The following is a 15,955-nucleotide window of genomic DNA, read 5'->3' as shown; positions in this document are numbered from 1 at the left end:
AGAACGTTTTATCAGGTTAAATAAAATGATAACAGAGCTGGCTGCAGTTGTTACAAATTACAAAATGTTAAACGACTACTACTATAATTAACCAGATATTGACTTACATAATAGAAAGATATGAACAAAAACACACCTGCCACATTTATTCGAAAATAACCCATTTCGATTGAGTAATCTCCGAATAATTTAGAGCTGTAGAAAGGTGTAAAAACTGTCAAATTGTTTCTTCTGAGTATAAAGTTTTACTCTTAGTCTTAGAGTAACACTTCAACTTGCGGTCATCAATGCTAGACCCTACACCTCTTAGTCTTACATACCTTTCTCATTAATGGTAAATGGTAAGGGGCCATCTACTTAGGACGTCCGGCAAATAGGGAGGGGCTGGTTTTGGAATTTCGGACAAATCCTGATAGAGGGAGCAGGAGAGGGGGGGTTTCTGAAAATCCGGACGTCCGGATATTTTGGTAGAATTAACGAAAAAGTCCATTTATTTCAACTTTTTGAATTTCATTTCAACTCTTTGAATTTTGTTAACAATGAATTTGAGTTGGTTTTATTTGTACACTTAAAAGTTGCTGGAAATCCGGACGTCCGGGGGAGGGGTGGTTTTGAAAATTCGGACACACCCGGACAGGGGGAGGGAGATCGTCTGAAAATCTGCGATTTTGGCGGACGTCCTAAATATATGGCCCCTAAGATGAATGGAAATTTAGATACGGGATACATTTAAAGATGTGCACACTGTGTAACAGAGTATGCTAGTGATAGAAAAAGAAGATGCCAATTGAAATGTTGCTTGAATTTAGTTTACTTAGTTTGACAATGTATGTTATACAATGAAGAAGTTTGATCGGAAGTGCAAATTCTTAAGGCACTAAATTTTACATAATGTCTCATATGAATTATGAGTCCGGTAATTTAATTGCCAAGTTCATTCCTAAAATTAGGATTATTTGCGCGTTTTGTGATAAACGAGGCACGGACTTTGACAATTTGAGTATTACATTTTATGTATCATTTTATAATTATATGTGATGCCAGGATTTAAACTCGTTCCTTGTTTCATACTGCAATTAAATAACTGGAATAATATGCTCAAATAAATTTGTATTTTATGCATGGCTGAATAGTCTTTGATAAACAACTGGAGTTCATCTGAAGTCTTAATCGTCGTACTTTATGCAACCATTTATACCAAAATAAATAATTTTAATTCGATAAATGACTGATAATTTAGCACAAAATTTGAGATGATTACATGAATATAAACGAATGAATATATGCAAATGCAAACAGTTAATAGTAATACGACATGTTTGAACGAGGCTGAAATACTTATAAAATAGGTCTCCGTCTAGGTCTCATCTCCGACGACTAGTTAAAATAGTTGACTATAATTATAATCTAGAAATAGACATTACAAAGAGTCTATTGAATGATCAGGAATGCGATTTGCGAAAGAATGGAAGTTAAAAGATGTAAATTATGAAAGAAGAATGCCAAAGAAAGTTTTTCATGTGAATAAACCTTCTAATTTCTAATATATAACCCATTTTGAGGTTTTCTAACCCATTTTGTGAGGGGCCTTAAATTGTTTTTAGGGCTCTCTTTCAAATATGTTCACGGTTCACTCTTGACAAACAGCAGAACAATTTAAGGCATCTTAAAGCTGGTCACAACTCACATTGCCCGACAATCTATAATTTATATGAGGTCCAATCGATTTCTGGAATGTAAAATCAAACGTTCCTCGTTTTTCAGACAAATATAACATTCGGTAACTGTTTTGATGAACGATTAGCGATGGGTTAGTACTACTACGACGGTATTTTGTGAAATGTCACCGAAAAGAAAAAAAAACAGGAAAGAAAAAACAAAACAAAAGCAAAGCACAAACGGCGGCTACAATAACACAGAGCTAATAAACAGAAAATATTGTGACAACCGTCGGCCGGTAGACAACTCTACAGACTGCACTTTAAAAACCACAACTTTATGAATATGTACATGGAAAAAAGGAAGATTAACAGACTATTAGAACCAAATGTTATGATGCAGGTCATATGCTAAATTCGGGACTTCTCCAGCCCTTCCAATTTGATCCGAGTAATTTCTCATGCTAAATCATTGAATGGAAAATTCTACCTCCTATACTAATTGTACTGACCTCATCGAATCGGGATATTGGAAGATGATAATTTAAAAGATGTCGCGAGGTCACGCCTTTCATCGATTAATGTCAAGTAGGGGCCATGAGTATCCGGCTAATTTTCTTGCTATTCAGATTAGTATCATGGCGCTTGCGCGGCGGTATTACGTCACGTGCAATTTATATCATACCATCTGTACTGGTGTAAGCGGACTCACTGGCTCAAGCCTCAACGAACCATGACTGTACTTGATATCAGATTTCTCAAACAAAATACAAATGTTTGAATAATATGATTGATGAGGTCATGTTATGTATCGGAAATTGGAAAAAGGGAAACGAATTTCTCTAAACCATGGGTTCACATCGGGGTTTTATCGAGAAGACAACAACTTGAAATATGCAAATAAAAATGCAGTAATGAATAAGGAGAGCAGCTGAGGGCTCTGGTGAAGGTGCGTACATGTGTGTGTCAGTCTGTTCGTTTGTTTGTTGTTCTGCACGTGTGTGCACTTATATAAGATAAGTTTTTGCATCACTTCGTAGGCATCCAATTCAGTGGCGTATAACGAAGGGCCCCGCTGACCCCACTGTACTGCAACGTTACGCCACTTCTTCTGGCATCAAGTTCTTGGCTGCCATGTATTAACGGTTTTTTGGTTGTTTAGAAACTAAGTTACAAAATCTGGTGAAACGGACCGAACGCTAAAATAAAAAACCACGACTCAGTTTGCGGTGGTGAGAAGGAAACCTCCGGGCTAGTACGGCCCTTCTAATTGTGGCACTAATCTGATAAGATTGATAAAGTTTGTTAGTTCACGGCCTGAAGCGGATCTACTTTATACCACGACCGCGGCTATTAAATAATTGATTTAATTGGAGAACCTGCAAAATATATTATTACAAATGTTCATTATGGGGACTTGTTGATAAATTAGGCTCAGGAAAGAACAAGAACCGGGTCTGAAGCGGGCGTATGAACTTTATCTTAACAGTTTAGCTTATTAGGTTATTTAAAAAGATTAAGTGTGTAATATTTTATTTTGATTAAGTTTTAAACTTGTGGAATTTCACAAGTTAGTTCAGGTCCTCCTTTTTTGGAGTGGAGGAGTGCTGCTACTGACCCAGCACAGCGCTAAGTGTTCAAATTCGATTAGGGACACGATACCTGCATTATTTATCATCGGTTACCTTGGTTACTGCTACAACAGAATGCATCAGAAATGATAAATTATTTCTAGTGTCATGGTAACTTGTGTCCTGGTTTTAGTTCTTGTTTAACTTTAATTTGTTTCTGTTTGACTGGCGTGTGCTCGCATTTTAGGGTTTTCTACTTTTGGTTTGATAAGGCTACAAATTTCTAACCAGATCAGCGATAAGAAAATCAGACGATTAGAGTCACTCAACTTTTTTTCATTTCTACGGCAGTCAGTGACAGCAGTTCTTGTTGTCATGGTGATAGCAGTTGCACATTCTACACTAAGTTTTACTATTATTTTTACTTCTATTCGGTTTACTAAAATCTAAATTACGTTTAATGTGAACTGGACATGACCCCTAATGTTAATGGGACACAATATCGCCATAAAAGGGAACAGTGGAAAGTTCAAGTGGCTTCATTGGATGATTTCTTCGTATTCGGTTTCAGTCTGTTCTTAGCATAATATGTTTTGAAATGCTGTATAATATGAGCAGATTATACTCATGTAAGCCTATTTTCTATTGAAGCGTGAATTTGAATCATAAGAGATGGCCATGAGTTGATGCTCTTGATAAGTACCAGTGGCGTTGTATATGCGGTGAGTGCCAGCTGCTCCCCTGCCACTACACTTTAGGATTGTGAAACTGGTGATCTGCAATCCACCGATTCAATGACGCGAGGGAAACGTTTCATATTCTGCCAATTTGCTGCAATCTTTTGCAGACACATTTCTATTATTCACCTGGATTAACCCCACAATTCGTCTTCCACTAGATCTTTTCTTCGACTGATTTGTCCCGATTGACAAGTTTTCCGTTTTCTGTTGATAATTTGATACATTTAAACGCCCGAATATAGGGGTGATATCTGTACTGGTACTGTACTGGTTATTAGTAAGAAAGGTATGATAAAAAGTTGGGTGGAACTGCTCATGAGCTCAGGGTTAATTGCTTAAAACTGTCGGGACCTTCATTATTGGCCTTTATCCGTACTATTGGCCTTTATCCGCATCGTTGAACTTTATTGTTGGCCTTTATTGTTGAAAAATGGATTCCAGTTTGGGTTTTGATGAATTGTCAATGTTACGTCAATCTCTTGTTTAACAGGATCGCAATTTTACTGGATCCTCCCGAATCTAATAGTATATTAGTTACTGTTCCTGATTAAGAGCCTTATCGCCACCTTGATGCACATTCACAAGTATCTAAAATCATTTTCTTAGAGCCGAGTGACTGACTGGCTCTGGGCCCATCGCATCACAATTACTGGCTCACTGGCTGACTGACTCACTGGCTGACTGACTCACTGGCTGACTGGCTGACTCACTGACTCACTGACTCACTGACTCACTGACTCACTGACTCACTGACTCACTGACTCACTGACTCACTGACTCACTGACTCACTGACTCACTGACTCACTGACTCACTGACTCACTGACTCACTGACTCACTGACTCACTGACTCACTGACTCACTGACTCACTGACTCACTGACTCACTGACTCACTGACTCACTGACTCACTGACTCACTGACTCACTGACTCACTTTTACAAATCTCCGAACAGTGATGTATTGGAGTGGAGTAATTGCGAATATAATCTTCCTGTTACTACTTTAGTGCAGGGATACTGATCACGGGACAGTGTATTAACTTTATATCGGTCTGCCCCTTATTAATTCCGGATGTTTTAAATACCGGTTGCCATCTGGTACCACCCCTGGATCGCTCTGTTGCTAGGATACTTTATTTTTCTTTTGATTACGATAGCAACGTCCTACATTATGGCATGCTCTCTGAGTGTCATTATGCTTATCTTTCGACTGATAAATGATAATGTTATTGATTCATTTTCGGTGATATGTTATTGGACATTTTCGGTGATATGTTATCGATCGGGCATTCAATATTCATTTGACAGTGGTTACCTTTGGCTCGATTGACAATTTTTTAAGTGTTTCTCTGGTTACCATGACAACAACCAGTAATGCCTTTCAATGATCAAAATCATGAGCAGCGTGTTGATTGATCTCTTTTATGAATAGTCCTCCTTTTTCTGTTCCACTGCCTCAATTGTCAGTTTTACAACTGAATACTAGTAGTCAGTACTCCTGTGCCCACACGAGGTTCCATGGTGGTAGATTACTAGCTGGTGGGGGTGATACTGGCGCTCCCTCTCTCTCTCTCACTCTCTCTCTCTCTCTCTCTCTCTCTCTCTCTCTCTCTCTCTCTCTCTCTCTCTCTCTCTCTCTCTCTCTCTCTCTCTCTCTCTCTCTCTCTCTCTCTCTCTCTCTCTCTCTCTCTCTCTCTCTCTCTCTCTCTCTCTCTCTCTCTCTCTCTCTCTCTCTCTCTCTCTCTCTCTCTCTCTCTCTCTCTCTCTCTCTCTCTCTCTCTCTCTCTCTCTCTCTCTCTCTCTCTCTCCATCTCACAGTGTATACACCTCTTGCATGGTAGAAACAGATTGCTAAGCTTGCTAATTCTACAATTCTCTCTCTCTAGCTCTCTCAGTACAGAGGCTGGCGTACTGTTTTCTGCTTGACTTTTCATCTGTTGTTTATTAGTAAGTTTGTAATTTAGTAGTCTTTGTTGTGCTGGATTGGATTTAGTGACCACTAAGAGCTGCGTCCTTGTGATGCAGGAGTGATAAGTGTTAGCTAGTGTTAACTCTGCACAACAGTATAAATCCACTTATTCTCTGTTTTAATAAAGTGCTTGTCGGCTGGACAACTTTTTATATTGCACATGCCTTTACGGATCATTGAATGCTTTATTGTAAACTATCTTCGATTAATTATAGATCGCATTACGTATGTTCATTGTTAAAATAATGCAGTATTTTATGTCTTACGTTGTTTCTCTGTACATTAGGACCAGGAGTGCTGTTTGATATCAGTGAAGAAGTTGGGTTAAGTGGTTGCCATGCCAACCAGGCAACCACCTCGCCGCCTCAACTCCCTTCCACAACTCAACACTCCTAAACAGGGTGAACTAGGTCAGCTCAAATTACCATAATGTCTCTTTCTTTAAAGATTTATTTTTAAGTTCCATAACTAATATTTCGTCTTGATTTTTTTCGCTATTTTCACTATCGATTAAACTTCATATGAGCAAATCCTCAGGAATTTCAATAAAAGGGAATGATATTCTGAAGCGAGGATGTAAGAGTGGGAGTCACTATAACAAACCTCCTCCACCACCTCCCTCCACCTCCCCCCGCATCCAGCTGATAGACGAGGCCCTCTTGAGGGAGCAGCAGAGCAGGGAGTCCAGGAAGGAGTCCCGGGGACCTTCAGAGCAATCCTGGCGACCTGCAAGTGTTGTCCGGAGATTAGGTCAGGATCTTGTAAATATAATATTTCATCTGTGTTCTTATTCTTCTACCGGTTATGAACGTGATTTTAAGTATTAACGTCTTAAACTAAACATTGAAGGTCCAGGTGATGTCGCGGTCCCTTCAGTGGCTGAGAGTACAGCTGATCTTCTGGAACTTACCCGGACAAGGAATGCTCATAGGCAGGAATCAGCGGAAGTCAGCAACATCAAGAACCGTGAGACATTTTCAGAATATGCAGAATATATTTTAACATAGAGTTAATCTTCATTCTTCTCACCCCTTTCCTAGTAATTAATATAATAAACTATGTATACCGAATATTCGCCCTGAATCAGTTAAATAATTGTTCATATTTTTCTTTCGATTTGCAAATTTCTCTTCAGGAGCATTTCTCAACCTAATTGCATCCCAGATCTCACGAATGATTTTGATTGCCTGAACTTTCTGTCTCCATGTCAAGTGTTGTGCAATTAGATTTAATGTGTGTGACCATGTGTAGGTCATTTGTGTCTTAGCATTTTTAAAGCAAGTATGAATAATTTGTGTGATTAAGAAAACTCGTCAGTTGAGCATTCAGGAGTCACTGGACCGATTAGTTGGTAAGTAAGGTGTCAGTTTATCCTGTGTTGTACTAGTGTGTCAGTTTATCATGTGTTGGTAAGTAAGGTGTCAGTTCATGTGTCAGTGATGTAGCATTACAAGGAACTAATGTTTCCTAAAGTATTTGCAGGCATAGTATCAGGAGAACTGTCAGGGCCTCCACCGGTTACAAGAAGTGTGGCTTGCAGTCCTCTGTCGGTAAGTTTAACCAGGTCTTTACAGTAAAACCCCGAGTTTGGGGTAAGTTTAACCAGGTCTTTACAGTAAAACCCCGAGTTTGGGGTAAGTTTAACCAGGTCTTTACAGTAAAACCCCGAGTTTGGGGACTGAAATGCTCGCGGTAAATTGGGGTTTTACTGTAATTAAATAAGATAACATAGGTATCAGCTATAGGAATTTACATTCTAGAACAATGACTATGACAATATTGCGATTTGCGATGCTATTTAATATACACCCATTCCTCAGAATTGGAGCCTGATGTCAGAGGACCTCCTAGAGCACGTGTCCCAGAGAGTGGCCACAGAACAGCAGCTCCCCAGCAGGAGCTCTCTCAAGACATCCCGTCCCTCCACCAGCCACTCTCACACCCCGGCATCACGTGATCACACCCCATCACGTGATCACATAATGAGTCCCCACGCCCTGTCTGTTACCCGCCCTCCCTCCCGGGCGCAGACTGCTTCTAGCATCGTGAGTCTGCTTTATCTCCCGGCCTTTAGATGGCATGATTCCATGGAATGAAAGGTTCAACAATATCAATGGTAAATTAATTTTGAAGGTAAACTTGAATTAATGACTGGACTTTCCGACAGGCGCGGTCTGTTCGTCCCAGAAGTGCGGTGTCGCGTCCCCCGAGTGGTTCCTCATCCAGGAAGCGACCCCACTCCGGCCCGGTAACCCCGGTAACTCCTGGAAACAGGGCTTCTCAACCGAGTAGAGCTTCTTTAGCTAGCAGGGGCAGTCGCCCGGGGAGTGCAAGAAGTGCCAAGACAAAGGAAGCGTTGTCTTACAGAGAATCCTTATCGGAAACCGGGATATCCCTTCCTACTCACGCTGTCGAAAAGCTGGTCTCGTCGTAAGTTTCACTCTTTATTTTCCTTGATATTTTGAAGTTGTGAACCCTGTCCAATTTTAGGAATTTGGTGTATTATTCGATGAAATTGGAATGTCATTTTAGCGAGTACTGTGCGGAAATTTACTAAATGTTGTCAAAATTAGAGCAGTGGAAAGATAAATGTACGTTTATAACTCACGTATCTTGCTAAGCAACCAACATCACAATCGTTCTTTTGATGAAAATTATAAATTATGACACCGTTCCAACTTTTCATCGAAATCAAGGAAATATTGACTTGTCATTTTTGTGGTAGAGTAAATTCCTCAGGTACAACATACATAACAGAAACATTCATAACTCAAGGCATCTTGAAATTGATTTAAAGTCGTACAAATTATATTAAATACTGTCTGGTCACCGTGCGTAGAATGAAAGTATAATGGCTCTTGTACCAATTAAATACCAATTATATACCAATTAAATACAATTAAATACCCCAGGTACGACAAAGTATCCAGAGGATCATGTTCGAGAATGTCTGATGTCAGCTTATTCTCAAACGATACCCAGGATAGCTCACCACTTTACAATGTCATAAGACAGAAGGTAACGATCCATTAGAATATCACACAATATTTAGTTACTTATTTTCTTCAGTGTCGTTCAGAAATGTTCAGATCAGTTTGAATATCGTTTGTAAATAAACTCTCTGCCGTTTTAGTTTTTACTAGTTTATTTACAAAAATCCAGTTTGACCTTCCAAGCATAACAGCTGGTTAACAGGGTTAACAAAGCTTCTCAAAAATGAACTATTGCCACAAATAAACTACTTGATAGAGTCCTACTTTAGAGTCATACTTTAGAGTCCTACTTTAGAGTCCTACTTTAGAGTCATACCTTAGAGTCCTACTTTAGAGTCCTACTTTAGAGTCATACTTTAGAGTCCTACTTTAGAGTCATACTTTAGAGTCCTACTTTAGAGTCCTACTTTAGAGTCCTACTTTAGAGTCATACTTTAGAGTCCTACTTTAGAGTCATACTTTACTTGATAGAGTCCTACTTTAGAGTCTTACTTTAGAGTCCCACTTTAGAGTCCCACTTAAGAGTTCTACTTTAGAGTCCTACTTTAGAGCCCTACTTTAGAGTCCTACTTTAGATTTCTACTTTACTTGATGAAGTCCTACTTTAGAGTCATAATTTAGAGTCCTACTTTAGAGTCCTACTTTAGAGTCATACTTTAGAGTCCTACTTTAGAGTCCTACTTTAGAGTCCTACTTTAGAGTCCTACTTTAGAGTCCTACTTTAGATTTCTACTTTACTTGATAAAGTCCTACTTAAGAGTCATAATTTAGAGTCCTACTTTAGAGTCCTACTTTAGAGTCATACTTTAGAGTCCTACTTTAGAGTCATACTTTACTTGATAGAGTCCTACTTTAGAGACTTACTTTACTTGATAGAGTCCAGGACGCAGCAAGCTGGTCCGGACATTAAATCAGCCAGCTCAGTGATCCCTGGAAGATCAGTCACCACGTGTTCCTCTATATACCGGGCTATCTGCCGGATACTGTCTACCCTACAAACCATTGTCTTAACCAGAGATATCATCGAGGAAACGTCGTATTGTCTTTTGACTACTCTATGGTTACCATAGTTACCATGATGGTCGGTGTTGATCTTGCGTGTTTTTGGGCAGAAATCAGCGATGGTTTCTACTAAGAAATCCGCTTTGGGATAAAGAAATGTCATTATGTAGCATAATCCTTTCTCCGTGTGTTCGCAGGTCCACAATTTAGCAAACCCTAAACAAGTCTTCATGTAAACCTTACTCTTCCGGCCCCAACAGAGCAGCTTCTCTAAAAACCTCTCAAACTCACCCTCCAAACAACCATTGAATTTATCCCTCTTTTCGCTGCTGCCCAAGTTGGAGTTGATTTCCTTAAGCCACGTGATTATTTCTTTCAGGGTTGGTAAGTCGTAATCGCAGACTGTCGCTCTGAAAGTTTTACACAGCGCTTTCAGAGCATGATCTTGGATGTGGTCCGGCCATTTTGGGTCTCCGATACAGAAGTAACTCTTTAAAAGGTTTATGCTCGTCTCCCCATCTATTGTGCCTGAGTGACTGCACGGTGCTTCTTCTATACTGAGTGAGGAAATTGTTAGAACTGCACGGTGCTTCTTCTATACTGAGTGAGGAAATTGTTAGAACTGCACGGTGCTTCTTCTATACTGAGTGAGGAAATTGTTAGAACTGCACGGTGCTTCTTCTATACTGAGTGAGGAAATTGTTAGAACTGCACGGTGCTTCTTCTATACTGAGTGAGGAAATTGTTAGAGCTGCATTTGTCAGATTTTAAATAAATCAAGCGAATATTTAATTGATGTGTGTTATAGTGTTATCTGCCTCGAAACACTAATATTGATAGACTTGCAAATCTGGAAGACTGTGCATACTTACTTAACCAGGAAAAGTATAATGACAAATATTCGACCACGCACAAGCATAGGGACCAGACGTTTATTACAATCACAAACTTTTATATGGAAGAAAAATATTCACTTTTTGTAGTTAAACGTGTTAAGCGGGCAACGTTGTACCGCCCGTGAAAAGTTTCATGACAACAAAAACAGCTGGTGCCCCATCTAAGGCTCATTCTTATTGGTGGTGTTCTGGGGAAGTACCAGCTGGGATGATGTTAACTGTTCTTATCACAAAAGCCAAGTTGTGCCGTAAAACCGAGGTTTCTGTTACTCCAAGTAACTATTCGTGATATTGGCAGCTGGCTACCAACGTAAATCAGCAACCGTAAATTTTATACAAACATTCTATTGTCCAATGTCCATGTGTATTCTGCTATATTTCATTGTAGATTGTAGGCATACAAAATGTGACAAGACCTCCAGCTGATAAAGAGCTTGAGCACCATGAGCAGCTACAACTGGGATTGGCGAGGACAATAATTAAACAGTTAATTTTGATTTTTGAAACAAATAGCAAGTGTGATCAGAGTGGATTCTCTTCTCAGGTTAACGCAGGGTATCTAGACATGGTGAAAGCGTTTGAAGTTTACGATAAAGGAAACCGAGGACTTCTATCCAGAGAAGACTTCAAGCGAGTTTTGAGACATTTCACTGTCGATCTCACCAAATCTCAGATTGAGACCCTACTTCAAAGGTTTGGTTCGAGGCATATTCTTCAATGTGTTTCAGACTTTTCTCATAGTTTAAAATGCTGAACAATTTAAATTTTCGTTTCTTTATCTAAGAATTTAATCCATTCGTTTTCAATGGCCAACTTATTTCCAGATCTGACTTAGTGGACGCGTGGATAATGGACCGAGTACCCTACAAGACCTTCCTCCGCAAGTACATGGAGAGAGGCAGGAGCGGTTACGTGAAGAACTGCTCCGATCGCCCACAGACTGGGGACACTGAGTTCGCGGACATTGCTGAGGCACGACTCTTCGCTCAGCTCCACTCTGACTTTGTGGACGTTCTTGACAATTTCAGGTATTTCGCCGGAGAATTTTGTTAGTAAAAAACGTTTTTTACCTTTTGTAGGCAAGTGATTAATAAATTAAACTCCAAATGTTGCATAACCTTATTTACGCTGCAGAATTTTTTTTATATTATCCAATCCATACTCCGATGTATCTGGGTGGTTACTGGTTGAGGGTCTAATTTGACAGACCAAAAATAATATTACTATTATTACCCATTTTCAGGTCTTTAGATAAAGACGAGACAGGCTGCGTACCGTACTCTGACTTCAAGAATATCATGTCAGACTACGGGTTACAGATTCCAGGTCCACAACATGAGGATGACGTTGTTAATTATGTGGATTATCTCAACTCTGTCGCCCTTCTGTGAGTATCAGTTGATCGTAATTCGTATATTTCTCTTGGTTATCTTTTGTGCGGTCAAAATTTCCAGTGATTGATAGTCATTTCAAAAGGATTTGTCTTTTTCATTTTGATTAAAACTAAAGCGTTAAAATTAAACGCAGTAAAAACTACAGGGTGGCCCAAAAGTGACTACCCACACGCAACCTTTTAATAACTCACGTAATTCGTCTTCAACTTGCACAAAAATTTCAGAGAATATAGATATGGGTCAAACTTAGATTTCCTGAAAGTTTCGTAAGCCACGCCCAATTACAGTGGGCGTGGCGTGACACTCCCTCTTTTTCACTATTGTCCTCATAAAATGAGAACGCTTTAAGCTAAGAACTCCAAATTTTTTGCACACATTTGGCTTGATAATTTAAAACCTTTCCCAAAGTTTCAAGTTCATTGTTAAAAATTTGGCTGAGTTATGACCATTTCAAAATTCATCGGATACGTGATCCGAGCACTCAGTCAGTGATCTCTGCACTTGGTTAATGGCCTGTTTGGCTCACATGCACCGCTTGATTGGTTGCAGGGCTTGTTAGCCCTGCTAGTCACAGGTTCGTTCCTTACAATCGATAAAAAGGAATGAACTATCCATAGAATCATCGAAAATGGTTCACTATCCTCCCTATACTGCGGAACAACGATTGTTTGTCTACCTGAAGAAAGAGAATGGGTTCAGCACTCAGCTTAAACGACAATTTCAAATGAAATTCAACCGACCATCCCCTTGCCGGAAAAGCTGCTTTGATATGCATCACAAGATCAAGTTTACTTTTTCTGCAAACGATCGGCGAAGAGTCGGCAGAAGACGAACTGCGAGGACCGAAGAAAACATCACCATGGTTCTGAGTGGAGTTGGGTTAAAAACATATAAGAGATACGATGATTTAACTTGTAGAAGCTTTCAATAAACATGTGTTAATCGTCGTCACCATGGTTGTTTGTGACGTGATGGATACACCTAAAATTGGCACCCGAAAACGAGCTCCTGCCTTAGACCTCAGCAGAACATCCCTTCAACGAATCCTAAAGTGAGATCTTTCTAACCGGGCCTATCGGATCACAAAGAAACACCAACTTTAAGACCGTGATTCCTGATTTTCCTGAAAAGGTCACGATCTGGTGCGCCATCAGTTCTCGTGGAATCCTAGGACCTTACTTTTACGAAGAATTTGGTGTTTTCCTGTCTATTAAAGTCATTATCGGTATCCAATCAATCATGATCAGGTCGTCATCTCCTCAGTATGTTTGGTAAAGCCTAATGAACCTCATTAATATACGCTAACGCCTTACTCTTGATCAGATTGGGTGGCGAGATCACTGATTGAGTGCAGAGATCACTGAGTGCTCGGATCACGTATCCGATGAATTTTGAAATGGTCATAACTCAGCAAAATTTTGAACAATGAACTTGAAACTTTGGGAAAGGTTTTAAATTATCGAGCCAAATGTGTGCACAAAATTTGGAGTTCTTAGCTTAAAGCGTTCTCATTTTATGAAGACAATAGTGAAAAAGAGGGAGTGTCAAGCCAAGCCCACTGTAATTGGGCGTGGCTTACGAAACTTTCGGGAAATCTAAGTTTGACCCATATCTATATTCTCTGAAATTTTGGTGCAATTTAAAGACGAATTACGTGAGTTATTAAAAGGTTGCGTGTGGGTAGTCACTTTTGGGCCACCCTGTATGTAAATATGGATTTTTCCGTAACTAAAATCTGTTTTTCAGACCTCCGGAAACTCCAGCTACTAAAGAGAAAACACGACCACAGACCGCTCCTCCAGCCATGGTAACTAGCACTACATTACTTTATCAACCATGGTAACTAGCCATGGTAACTAGCACTACATTACTTTATCAGCCATGGTAACTAGCCATGGTAACTAGCACTACATTACTTTATCAGCCAGGTAACTAGCCATGGTAACTAGACTACATTACTTTATCAACCATGGTAACTAGCCATAGTAACTAGCACTACATTACTTTATCAACCATGGTAACTAGCCATGGTAACTAGCACTACATTACTTTATCAACCATGGTAACTAGCCATGGTAACTCCAGCCATGGTAACTAGCCATGGTAACTAGCCATAGTAACTAGCCATGGTAACTAGCACTACATTACTTTATCAGCCATGGTAACTAGCTATGGTAACTCCAGCCATGGTAACTAGACTACATTACTTTATCAGCCATGGTAACTAGCCATGGTAACTAGCACTACATTACTTTATCAGCCATGGTAACTAGCCATGGTAACTAGCCATGGTAACTAGACTACATTACTTTATCAACCATGGTAACTAGCCATGGTAACTCCAGCCACGGTAACTAGACTACATTACTTTATCAGCCATGGTAACTAGCCATAGTAACTAGCACTACATTACTTTATCAGCCATGGTAACTAGCTATGGTAACTCCAGCCATGGTAACTAGACTACATTACTTTATCAGCCATGGTAACTAGCCATGGTAACTAGCACTACATTACTTTATCAGCCATGGTAACTAGCCATGGTAACTAGCCATGGTAACTAGCTATGGTAACTCCAGCCATGGTAACTAGACTACATTACTTTATCAGCCATGGTAACTAGCCATGGTAACTAGCACTACATTACTTTATCAGCCATGGTAACTAGCCATGGTAACTAGCCATGGTAACTAGCTATGGTAACTCCAGCCATGGTAACTAGCACTACATTACTTTATCAGCCATGGTAACTAGCCATGGTAACTCCAGCCATGGTAACTAGCACTACATTACTTTATCAGCCATGGTAACTAGCTATGGTAACTCCAGCCATGGTAACTAGCACTACATTACTTTTTCAGCCATGGTAACTAGCCATGGTAACTCCAGCCATGGTAACTAGACTACATTACTTTATCAGCCATGGTAACTAGCCATGGTAACTAGCACTACATTACTTTATCAGCCATGGTAACTAGCCATGGTAACTAGCCATGGTAACTAGCTATGGTAACTCCAGCCATGGTAACTAGACTACATTACTTTATCAGCCATGGTAACTAGCCATGGTAACTAGCACTACATTACTTTATCAACCATGGTAACTAGCCATGGTAACTAGCCATAGTAACTAGCCATGGTAACTAGCACTACATTACTTTATCAGCCATGGTAACTAGCCATGGTAACTCCAGCCATGGTAACTAGCACTACATTACTTTTTCAGCCATGGTAACTAGCCATGGTAACTAGCACTACATTACTTTATCAGCCATGGTAACTAGCTATGGTAACTCCAGCCATGGTAACTAGACTACATTACTTTATCAGCCATGGTAACTAGCCATGGTAACTAGCACTACATTACTTTATCAGCCATGGTAACTAGCCATGGTAACTAGCCATGGTAACTAGACTACATTACTTTATCAACCATGGTAACTAGCCATGGTAACTCCAGCCACGGTAACTAGCCATGGTAACTAGCACTACATTACTTTATCAGCCATGGTAACTAGCTATGGTAACTCCAGCCATGGTAACTAGACTACATTACTTTATCAGCCATGGTAACTAGCCATGGTAACTAGCACTACATTACTTTATCAGCCATGGTAACTAGCTATGGTAACTCCAGCCATGGTAACTAGACTACATTACTTTATCAGCCATGGTAACTAGCCATGGTAACTAGCACTACATTACTTTATCAGCCATGGTAACTAGTCATAG

General features: G+C 39.8%; 1 protein-coding gene across 4 annotated transcripts in view; it reads left to right on the top strand.

The window, feature by feature from the left end:
- Positions 1-15,955, top strand: part of LOC134815972 (uncharacterized) — a 64,210-nt gene that overhangs the window by 38,916 nt on the left and 9,339 nt on the right. The window contains exons 1-12 of one of the 4 annotated variants that reach the window (XM_063824611.1): positions 5,809-5,916; positions 6,225-6,348; positions 6,476-6,688; positions 6,794-6,904; positions 7,412-7,488; positions 7,759-7,983; positions 8,106-8,368; positions 8,851-8,956; positions 11,374-11,522; positions 11,654-11,857; positions 12,073-12,216; positions 13,970-14,030. In XM_063824611.1, coding sequence (XP_063680681.1) covers positions 6,276-6,348; positions 6,476-6,688; positions 6,794-6,904; positions 7,412-7,488; positions 7,759-7,983; positions 8,106-8,368; positions 8,851-8,956; positions 11,374-11,522; positions 11,654-11,857; positions 12,073-12,216; positions 13,970-14,030 — 1,626 coding nt within the window. In that variant the 5' untranslated portion in view covers positions 5,809-5,916; positions 6,225-6,275. Of the gene's footprint in view, positions 1-5,808; positions 5,917-6,224; positions 6,349-6,475; positions 6,689-6,787; positions 6,905-7,411; positions 7,489-7,758; positions 7,984-8,105; positions 8,369-8,850; positions 8,957-11,373; positions 11,523-11,653; positions 11,858-12,072; positions 12,217-13,969; positions 14,031-15,955 lie in introns of those variants that run through there. The other 3 variants (XM_063824613.1, XM_063824612.1, XM_063824610.1) reach the window with 3 other exon arrangements.

This window comes from Bolinopsis microptera, chromosome 5 (genome assembly GCF_026151205.1).
Source record: "Bolinopsis microptera isolate Bmic1 chromosome 5, MBARI_Bmic_1.0, whole genome shotgun sequence".
In the NCBI taxonomy this organism is placed as follows: domain Eukaryota; kingdom Metazoa; phylum Ctenophora; class Tentaculata; order Lobata; family Bolinopsidae; genus Bolinopsis; species Bolinopsis microptera.
This window is presented reverse-complemented; position numbering and strand designations above follow the sequence as displayed.